General features: G+C 41.1%; 1 protein-coding gene across 2 annotated transcripts; it reads right to left on the reverse strand.

Moving 5' to 3' along the window:
- Window positions 1–135: 135 nt before the first annotated feature.
- Cacybp (calcyclin binding protein) lies at window positions 136–10,517 on the reverse strand. 2 transcript variants are annotated; one of them, NM_001004208.1, is made up of 6 exons: window positions 10,287–10,458; window positions 6,024–6,240; window positions 4,213–4,309; window positions 3,684–3,783; window positions 2,199–2,296; window positions 136–974 (listed from the first exon to the last, which is right to left on the reverse strand). In NM_001004208.1, exons 1-6 carry the CDS (start codon window positions 10,305–10,307, stop codon window positions 818–820), a joined length of 690 nt encoding a protein of 229 aa, NP_001004208.1. In that variant the 5' UTR covers window positions 10,308–10,458; the 3' UTR covers window positions 136–817. The 2 variants fall into 2 exon arrangements, with proteins under 2 accessions (NP_001004208.1, XP_017454196.1); XM_017598707.2 differs by having other exon boundaries at window positions 138–974; window positions 10,096–10,517.
- Window positions 10,518–10,727: the final 210 nt, after the last annotated feature.

Below are 10,727 nucleotides of genomic sequence, written 5' to 3' on the forward strand. Positions count from 1 at the left end.
ATTGCTTTCTTTTGATGGTGAGCCTAGCCTTAACAACTGAGCCATTGCTCTAGCCCTCTTACCGAGTTCTGAAATCCACTGAAGTGCAGTAACAAAGCCTAACATTGTTATACTCAAAACAGACTGCAAAACTTATCTTTTAAGTAAAACTCCAACTTTATTGAACAAAGGAATAAATGGTGTTTTCAAGTTTTTGCATCGTGGTTAATTTTTAAGCCATCTGATCCATGACAGTACTTATCAATACAAGATGTTTGTCTATTTTTGTCATTTGTATTTTGCTTAATTTTATATTCATAAATATACTTAAATCAATTAGTGGTACAAGGTAACACATGGCACACATGTTGCTTAAGCTGGTAATAACAGATAACAGCTCTATAGTAACTTGCAGGTTCGTGTACAAATTTGAATTTTATGCAAAAATTTTGCTTTTATTTTTTACATTACTGGGACCTAGTGTCAGTTACAGATAAACAAATACTTGTTTTCTATTTCCCAGCCAGAACAAAAATCTGTAATATAACATTTTCATTATGTAAGACTTTCTTTTTACATTTTAGTTAGAATGCCATATAGCCTTTTCTGAAACAAAATGTCTGGGGTACTAATGAAGGAAAAAGTTTAACAAGCTTATTTATTTAAATCAAATCCTCCAGTGAGAAATGGAGGGTCTGCTGTCTTTACTTAGAAGGCTGTGTAAATAGTCATCTGTCAAAACTACATACCCACATGAACACATGTGTGCAGTTCAACAACAGTCCCTACTGGAAACACGAGCACTCCACATGACGGTTCCCACAGGACTTTTAAAGCCTCAGAATTCTGTGTCTTCCCTGGCTTGCTTCTCTCGGGATTCCACCCACGCTTTATTAATGGTTCGCTTCATGTCATCATCTCCATCTTCATAAATTTTCTTTAGAACATTCATTAATCCCTCACTAGGATCTGCCTCAGTGTCGTAGGAAGGCTTTCTGTGGAAAAGAAAACAGGCAACAGTGGGAAATTGAAGCCTGGAAAGGCACTCCTAGACCGTAACTGGTAGGAAGCTGAGGAGCAAATACAAGAGATTTGAGTATATAAAATAGCATGCCAAGGCTATCCTGATCAAACTACAGACCCACATGAACATGGTACACAAAGAGAAAACACCACATGGCAAGGACTGACACAAGGCAGTGAGATTTCCAGAGAAAATAGGCAATGACTAGTTACTTTTCCTAACTTAATTTTTTTTAAGCACTTTTCTTTACATTTACTTCACAAAACTCTGCAAGTGTTCATTATGGTATGGATACATAATGAAACTACAACATTTTAGTTAAAAAAAAAAATCACTAAATTTGATATTCATGGATCTGGGCCTACTGTTAAAGGTCCTTAATTAATGTGGCAAGCAGATCTAGTCAAGGAATGTCTATAAACAAGCCCATCATCTTTAAGTTATTTTTTGAAATAGGTTTAAATCAAGTCCCAAATCATCAAACAGACACTAGCCTACAACGATAGCCTAAATTTCCCAAATGCATGCTGGCTACCAACGGAGTAACTAATTCAGTGCAGGATATTACCAAACTACAGGAGCAAACTTAAAACTGACTCACAATGGAAGTCATCTGGTAAGATTTTTAAAACGGTCATCAAGGAGGATAAAAACAAGGCAAGTATCCCGTCATATAAAACCAATGAGAGTGAAACCAACTACACTAAGAGCCATCTAAGGAATCAGTTGATTTAGGTAGGTGAGCTCTTCTAGAATTCCTAGAGCAGAACTATTTGAGAACAGGCCATGGTATCTACAGATATCCCAATGTGTCCAGGAATAAAAACAATGCCAAAGAACAAGCTATACTGTCCTAACCTGGCCCTTGCTCTCTAATAGGCTCTGACAGGCTTAGCACAGCAGTGCTTGCCTTTAATCCCAGCAGCACTCAGGAGGCAGAGGCAAGTGGATCCCCATGAATTCAAAGCCACTTTGGCAAGTTCTAGGACAGTCAGAACTACCTGAGTGAGGGGAAGGGTGGAGAGAGGGAGAGAGGGAGAGAGGGAGGGAGGGAGGGAGGGAGGGAGGGAGGGAGGGAGGGACTGTCTCCCAGAGGTTGGCCCAAGACCTCAGGATATAAACAATTTGCCTGTGCAGCTGTTATCTATAAAGTAAAACTATAACTGAAGACAAAAAAAGTACAAATTAAACTCACTCTTTCTCTTTGCATTCTTTTTCCACCTGAGTTAAGTAGTCCCATCGTGTGTTTTCTGCTTTCTTTCTACATAGGATAATAACTGTATCAGTCTTGACCTGGAAGAAAAGAAGACAATGCAATTTGTAACATGGAAATAAGCACAAATATTTAGAAAATAGTAATTTACCCACCCAAGTGCCCAATACATTAATACTCATTCTTGGTGCTAGTATCCCTTTTATGGATTGGCCAGAATAAGACAAGCAAAACGTGAATACCTTCAATGCTAAGGCCATCAAGACCTAAAGATAGGGTTCAGGATACGGCTCAGTTGGTAGAATGCTTGCTCAGAATTCATATTAGCATGCTCGCTCGCTCTCTCTCTCACACACACACACACACACACACGCACGCGCGCGCACACACACACACACACACACACACGCACACGCACACACACGCACACATTTAAAGAGAATGTTAACGGGAAGTGTGGGAAGGCCTTCATTAGAAGGGCTCTGGGACAAAATGTGAACCAAGCAAACCTAAGCCCCAGAAGAGTGACACCGTAGACATCTGCAGTACCAAAAGGAACAGCTCCTGGATGAAACAGCCATGTTGTGTACAGGACTGGCTGAATTGTGGTGATTTAGGGAAAAATAGACTGTAAAGTATCTGAAGGGAGAGCAAGTGAAACAACCTCAACTCGACAATGATCAACTAATCTAGATACCTTCCATTCTAACAAGTGTGGGTATCTGCAACGAGACACTGGCTAATTAAGACTGCTTTTATTACATTTAGGCAAATACCTAACAGGGAAAAATGATATACATCCATACATCTAACATATTACAACATCGCTTTCTTAAACTGGACTGTGTGAGTTTGTAAAAAGTATAAGCAGCAGTTTGTTTTTAATGAGCTAATGTACTTTTGCAACTCAACAAGCTGAGTACTTAAAGATCCTACTGAAAAACTACAACAAATTTATATACAGTAGACCTAATACTATACTATTAATGTTAGTACTTCCTATCTATGTATCGGCACCCCATTTTAATTGCCCCTGTACAAATGGGGAAAGTGAGGCCAAGAAACAAGAGGAGTCAGAACGACTAAGTGATGAAGCACGCATTAATAATGTACTCTAAACCACTTAAAACATTTCTCCTTAATTTTAAAACAACTTTCTTTGAATAATTTTTCTACAAATGAATTGACAAACTTTCTTCAAAGGGCCAAACATGAAATTATTTATTTTACATTTCATGGGCTTTATGATCTACGCTCACTGCAGTGCAGAAGTAGACACCACAAGTACTTAAGAACAGCTAGCTGCCCCAGTAAAATACTACTTACAGATCAGGCAGGGGCTGTCCTGTCCTATACTGGTACCAGACACTACTGAGAATTTTTAGTTCATCTCCAGCCTAAATCAGTTAGATTCAGTTTTATGAGGCTTTCACAATACTTCGACCAAACAAACAAAAACTAACTTACTTTTTTTGAACTGCTTTCCACAGAGATAGGTTTCAAAAGATTGTTCACAATCATGGAGTAATTCTTGCCATTGAGGTTTTTTACCAAAAGATCAAATGACCTACAAGATAACAGCAAATGCATTATCTTCCTGGTTATGACAAGCACTCTATTGTTCTCCAGACAGGTACTGGCTTCAGTTTGGTGCCGTGGTTCTCAACCTTCCTAATATGCTTCCACCCTTTAATACAATTCCCTGTGCTACAGTAACCACTAGACCTCAACATTATTTTGTTGCTACTTCATAAACGAAATTTTGCTACTGTTATAGATTATAATGTAAATATCTGATAAGTGACCCCTGTGAAAGGACCATTGACCACTAGAGGGATCATGACCCACAGGTCAAGAACAGCTGACTAGTGTGTATATTTGGTTGCTGCATTTCTTTATACTTCACTAAATTTAAACGAAATTTCAGAAGCCATACAGAATACAAGACTCCCATGAATACAGCAATGATCACCGTACTTCAGTAACAAGAACTCACCTCTCTGTGAAGTGTACTTGCACATTCTCAGCAGGAACCTGATGAACTCCAGTTAAAGTAATGTAGATTTTCACAAACTTATCTGACTGATCCCATCCTAGCAAAACAAAAAAAAGACGGAACAGAAATGTCTGAAACTACCCACAGAACAGCAAGAGGACATGGCCTATCAGAAAGCCCAGTTACAGGAGCTGAAAGATGGGTCAGCAGTGGCTGTTCTCCCAGAGAATCAGAGTTCAAATCCAGCACCATGACAACCATTTGTAACTCTAGTCCGAGGACAGACATCCTCTTCTGGACTCTGAGGCGTGCTGCACGTGGTGCTCAAACATACATGCAAACAAAACACCCACCCATACACATAAATAAAATTTAAAACTCAAACTCCAGAAAATGAAAATCCAGTAATAAGAGACATGGGAAAGAATTAAAGGTTAAAAATTCTCAAGATGGAGAGCTGTACTGATGGCTTAGAGGTTAAGAGAACTGGCTGCTCTTCTAGAGGACCCTGATTCAACGCTAGCACCCACATGGTGGCTTGCAACTGTCTGTAACTCCAGTTCCAGGGGATCTGACACCCTCTCTCATATACACATACATACATGCAAGCAAAACACCAATGCACATAAAAACTAAAAAAACATTATAAAATTTCTCATGGTCTCAAGACAGGACTTTTAGAAACAGTACCATTGCTGAAGCTAGGCATCCAGCAAGTGGGAGATGCAGTTAGATTCAGTTTCTATGTGCAAAGCCCATGATATTTTTATCCATTAGAATAAAAAAATTATTAAGTGTGACTCTTCTTTCTCCAATAATTATCTTCCCTAATAGGGTCTGAACCCTTAGCCTTGTGAATACCACTGAGTTTCATTCTAGCACTCATCTTTCTTTTCTATTTTGAGAAAGAGTCTAAACTGTCAAAGCTGGCCTCAAATTTGCAATCTCCCTCACCACCGAAGACTACACAAGCTCCACTATGCCTAGCAAATACAGGGAGATTAGCTTATTTGCCTGCTTTGTTAGCTAATTTTGTCCTTCTTCTAAAACTTGACGGATCCTGCTATGGCAGCACACACTTGCACACTTTATACACCTGTGAAGTGGAAGCAGGAGAACCAGGAGTTCAAAGTCATTATCAGTTACACAATGAGTTTGAGGCCAGCCGGAGCTACATATTCATACCCTGTCTCTGGGAAATTAACAAATCTCCACTAAGCTGAATATATCAACACTGGAATTCAATAATCATTTCTACTTCTCTAAGTAGTGCCTTCCTTGCCCCTCAAGCAACCTCAGTCTTTCAGGACAAAGTAGAATATAAGTTTAAGATAAGAATCCCTAAGCCCAGCATGGTGCACACAACCAGGCTCCCGACTACTTGGGAGGTATAAGTAGGAGGATCACTTGAGCCCAAGTTGACTTCTGAAAGCAGTCTGGACAATACATGGAGATACTGGCCTCAGAGTAAAGCTGAGTCTGAGGCACACAGGCAGGAGGGCCTCAGAATTCAAGGACAGAATAAGAATGGTCTACAGGTCAACTGTCTCACACATAAAAGGGAAAAAGCCCAAACAGCTAGATAAAAGATCCTAATTCTTCACCATTAACCGGTTATTTGGCCTCCCAATACAGTACCTAAGGCCATTTTGGTATATACCGTCACACTGTATAATAGTACCTAACCCACACCAAATGTCAACATTAAAAAAAAAACCCACAAACTTCCCACAAAAAAGTATATAACATGAGTATATTATGGAGTGATCATTCAGCTTGTCAGACACTAGACATAGTGGAATGGGTCATACCATAATTACTGATTTTCACAGTGTACCCTGTTGTAAGAGGAGCAACCACAGCAGCTGGCTTTTCATTATCAAATTCTGGTTTCTTCTGTGACTTCTGCTGCATCTTGTTCCTTAGTTCCGTCTCAATCTTGGATTTTTCATTTGTAAGAGTATCACGTAGTCTTTTCCTAGTGGACTTTTCCAGCAGCACTTTGACCTCTTCTAGGTCTTTCTGCAACTGTGTGAAAGTAGAGATTAAGATAAATACGGTCTGCTGCCCAATTCAACTTACTGAACTAAAAATTAAGTTCATTTTAATTTTTTAAGAGTTGAAAACTGTTATTTCTTCTTGGTCACTGAACTGTAAATAACTTACTTCCTTTTTGTTAAAGGAAAACAATCTTAATAGTAATTAAGTCTGTATCTTGCAGTTTGGTAGGCTGTTATCTGCCTTTGTTTTAGAACATGAAAAGGAATCTTAGGAGACTTAAAAGTAACACCAAGTCTAGGCATCAATTACTAGAAAAACTTAAACATTATAGTAAAAGAGATGAGAATCTATCTGACTGGAGGCACTACAGAAACTTTACTGAGGTAATGAAGGCTGTACTGCCAGTTCTCATAGATTTTCCTATCAGAATTTCAATTGTTAGGGCTAAAAATAAAGAAATAAAAATAAAATAAAGTATGAGTAAGCAGGATGGCCCAGTGAGTAAAGTGCTTGCTGCCAAGTTGGATGGCCTGAGTTCAATTTCAGGATCCTGGTGAGAGGAAAATCAATACTGGCAAGACCACCTGATCTCCACATGTACCATGGTAAATAAATGTAAAAATATTCTGCTTCTAACAAAGACTTGTTCTTCAGTTGGATTGACCTTTTGGTAGAATCTGAGACCACAGAAAGGAAATCTCAATATCCAATCCTATTTGAACGCATGCTCGGAAACTGGTCTTTGCAAATAAATCTGTTGTTTTCTTGTCATGCCAATACATTAGGTAAGTCCTCTACCTTTTAGAGACTGACATGCAACGTGGAACTTCACTGAAGACAATGCTAGAAAACCATTGGGCTGGGCCTGAGAGCCCATGCCAAAGGACAGTTTAGCTCCCAGCACCAGCATCAGGCAGCTCACAATCTTTGTAATTCTACTTCCCACGTATCTGATGATCTCTTCTTGCCTCCATATGCACTTCCATACACGTGGTATACAGGTAGACACAAAAATCAATGGGCTTAAATATTTCCTCAATTATCCTCTGACCTAACGGTGAGTAAATGCTTAAAATTTTTTGCCTTGGTAACCTGACCACAAAAACAACCACCTTACTTTATACCTTCATCCTAAATAAAAAGTTTAATATTAAGAACCCTTAAATGCTCCATTCACAACTGATAGGAGTCCATTACAGAAAAGCACAATCAAAATGCAGAGCCCAGTCCCAATGGAGGTATTTGCAGCATAACTCCTTCACCTAAGGTCTGAGAGGCTCAGATAACTGCAGAAAATTACAAATGTTACCATGTGGAGAAATGGTACCTTTTGTGCAATTCTTGTGGAAATGGTAGATTTTAAGAACCAGAGGATCTAGGAGCCTGTTCTGAGATTGTGACTCCTAGTAATTAGAAGTTACATCCACCCAAAAAATCTTGACATGAATGCCTAAACTTGAGCTGAACAAAAATAGACACGCTATTGTGGACAAGGAAAGCCCAGGAAGTCACAATTCTACACAAGGACTGGCCCCAAAGACAGGCTGAGGGCAGGAGAAAGTCTTCCCCAAGGAAAAGCACACCAATTGGACAATTAGTACCAAATGGTCAGCCCTGTTAGCTTCCCTACAAGTAACACTACAGAGACTATGTATGCAACAATGAGGGAAGAAAAGGGACAGAGAAACTTTCGTAGTTTCATATTGAAAGAGTGCAAATGGGAGGAGGGTTTGGAGTGAGAAAGGGGGAAATGATTTAGTTTATTATACTCTCAAGAAATAAAAGAATTTTAAAATCTTTTAAATGCTAGTTATTATAATAGCTCATTACTCTGTGGCCTTTATGATCTCATTTGCTGTACTAATAACAGCTTATAAAAAGCACAGCAGTGAAACCCTGTCCACAATCCCAAGGAAACTTGACTCTGAGATCCAAAACTGCACACTCATCTTTTGAATTTAGAATCAAGATGTTTCATTCAATGTTTTTCAGTGGTTTCAAAATTTATGTGGATTCTATATATCAACATAATAAAAATATTAAAAGTAAAGCAAATACTTATTCCTAGAATAGACTTACCTAACTAACGGAGAAGGTTAAGAGTTTTTGCTTTTGACTGGAATGGGAATCCTTTTTTCTAGCTGACTCATGGCAGAATTCGAATGTCGTCTTTACGGCCCCTTTTTGCTCTAATGGACTCTTGAGTAAGCTATCAACTGAAGTGACTTACAGAAGAACCATTGCTTGACTTTTGTATTCACAGCCCTGAGACCATGGACAGTGCAGGTTCTGCATCCAAACTTTAAGGTGCCAAGGATCAGTTTCCTGTCCACTTTTTCTTGTCTTCTTGGCATGCATTTGTTTTCTACATATAAACATGTATCCCCCTTTGATTCTGTTTCCTAGTTGTTAAATAGGGGCTTGGTCTGGTCTGGTGGCACATGCCTTTAGGTCTACCACTCTGGAGGCAGGGGTGGGTGTCTCTTAAGACCAAGCCATGGGTACTTAGTGAGACCTTCTCCCACCCAACTGCACAAAATGTAAGAACTCAACTTCTCTCCACAAAAACATGGATGGAACTGGACACACACATCTACAAAGATACACAGCAATCCACAAGGCGGAATTACACACTCACTTGGATGGTATCACATGAACAAAAACCACCCAAGAAAATAACAATGTTAGTGAATGTGTAGAAATGGTACCTTTGTGCAATTCTTGTGGGAATGGTAACTTCTTCCAAAGCTTTCTCTTATTATTTGGCAACTACAGGGACTAAAAACATGCCCACAAAACAAAACTTGTTTACTCGAATTCACATTCGTCAAGATGGAGAAACACGTGTGTGCCAGCAGATGAGTACGAATTGTACCTGTACAATGGAATACTATTCAATCATAAAAAGGAATGCTCTTCTGATACCACGGATGAGCACGGAAGGCTCCAATCCAGCTGGACGGAGTACCTACAATGGATTTCTACTTGAGGAAATAAAAATATTCTGCGACTAGGTAACAGTGATGGGTGTACGACCGAAAAAGTTGAATTATACACCTTAATATGATTGAATAAGATGAACTTTATCTCAAAAGAAAAACGTGCCCCTATATTCATATCTCCAAGTCTAAAGTTTCTTCCTTTGGAGACAATAACAAACTACACCTCCGTGCGCACAACTGTTAAGCCACTCTCCACTCTCCCAGAGCACATGGTGCCCGAGTCTACTTACTTGTTGCAAGATACCCATGTTAATACTTTAACATTAACTTCCTAATTTTTATGTGTTTAAAGCCGATGTCTTGCTTTTCAAAGTGAGGGGGAAATTTCCGAAAAGCAAATCTTAACAGATAGCCAACGTGTCTGTGAACACAATATATCAATCACATTAAAACCGATATAGGCCAAAACCCGGCAATTCAATTACTCTTGTTATATAGCTGAGTAAAACTTAAGAATCCAAAAAGTCATCCACGTTCACTTTTTACAAACCTAAAACCATACGCCACGCAATTTCCCACAGCTAAATTACCAATAATTTCTTTTAAATGCTTTTATAAAGATTGGGGGTGTAACGCAATGGTAGAGCGCTTCCCCAGCATGTGTAAGGCCTGCAGCTCCTCCACTGGCGCTGCTCAATAAAAACTAAAACCGCAAGCACTGCCCAAGGCGTTCAGAAATAACACACCGAATGTATATGGAATGAATGTGGCACCGTGGCTAGTCGTGCAGGCAAAGGGATTCCTTCCAATTGCCCCGGGCCCGGAGCTCAGAGCTTTTGCAATGAGCTTTAATTTAAGGAAGGTTCCTGTTCCCTAGCCGGTAACCGGGAGCCAAGAAGAGCTCAAGCAATAGAGAGGGGACCTTCACCCGAGAGCCTACCACGATCCGCGCCAAAAACTGGGATCCAGACACACCCCCGACCTTCCTGCCGTGGCCCGGACGCTCGGGGTCCAGGCAGGTGGCAGCGCGGAGGCCGTGGGCCCGCGACTGGGGAAGAGCTGAGGATACCAGCCCCGGGAAAACAGCGGCCACCGGGCGGTGCGAGCCGGTGGGTCCAGGCCGACCCCTACCTCCTCCAAAGCGGAAGCCATGCTGTGGCGCGTCAGACCCGAGGCCGGAGCTGCAGCGGTGCACTGAAGTAGACAGGAAAAGCCGAACACGGCACCCACGAGCGTCGCAGCGTCGGCAGCGAGCTACACCGACCCGGCGGGACTCGGCGGCCCGCCCTCCGCACGAGACGGCTCTGGAACCTTCGCGAGGCTCCACCACCAGCCCGCGAGGCCCCGCCCAGCTCCGCCCCGCCGAGTCCTGGCCCGCCCCCAGGGAGGTCGCTTAGCAACGTTCAATTCTCGCGAGCGAACGTGTGCTCTAGAAGCGTCAAACCATCCTTCTTCCGCCCCAGTGACTGAGACGTCATTCCGCGCCGACATAGCCTGGCTGCGCAGTCGCAGCTCGCAATCGCGGCCTGATTTAGCTCCGGAACTAACCTTCAAAGGTTTGGGGACCCAATA

The sequence above is a fragment of the Rattus norvegicus genome, chromosome 13 (assembly GCF_036323735.1).
Source record: "Rattus norvegicus strain BN/NHsdMcwi chromosome 13, GRCr8, whole genome shotgun sequence".
Lineage (NCBI taxonomy): Eukaryota > Metazoa > Chordata > Mammalia > Rodentia > Muridae > Rattus > Rattus norvegicus.

Bases quoted from the DNA above. Each gene is read 5' to 3' on its own strand.
- Cacybp (NM_001004208.1), bottom strand. From the start codon at position 10,307: ATGGCTTCCGCTTTGGAGGAG. The intron at 6,241-10,286 runs GTAGGGGTCGGC...ACTTTCACACAG, and splicing joins TGGCTTCCGCTTTGGAGGAG to TTGCAGAAAGACCTAGAAGA. The intron at 4,310-6,023 runs GTATGACCCATT...TTGTTTTGCTAG, and splicing joins TGTGAAAATCAGTAATTATG to GATGGGATCAGTCAGATAAG.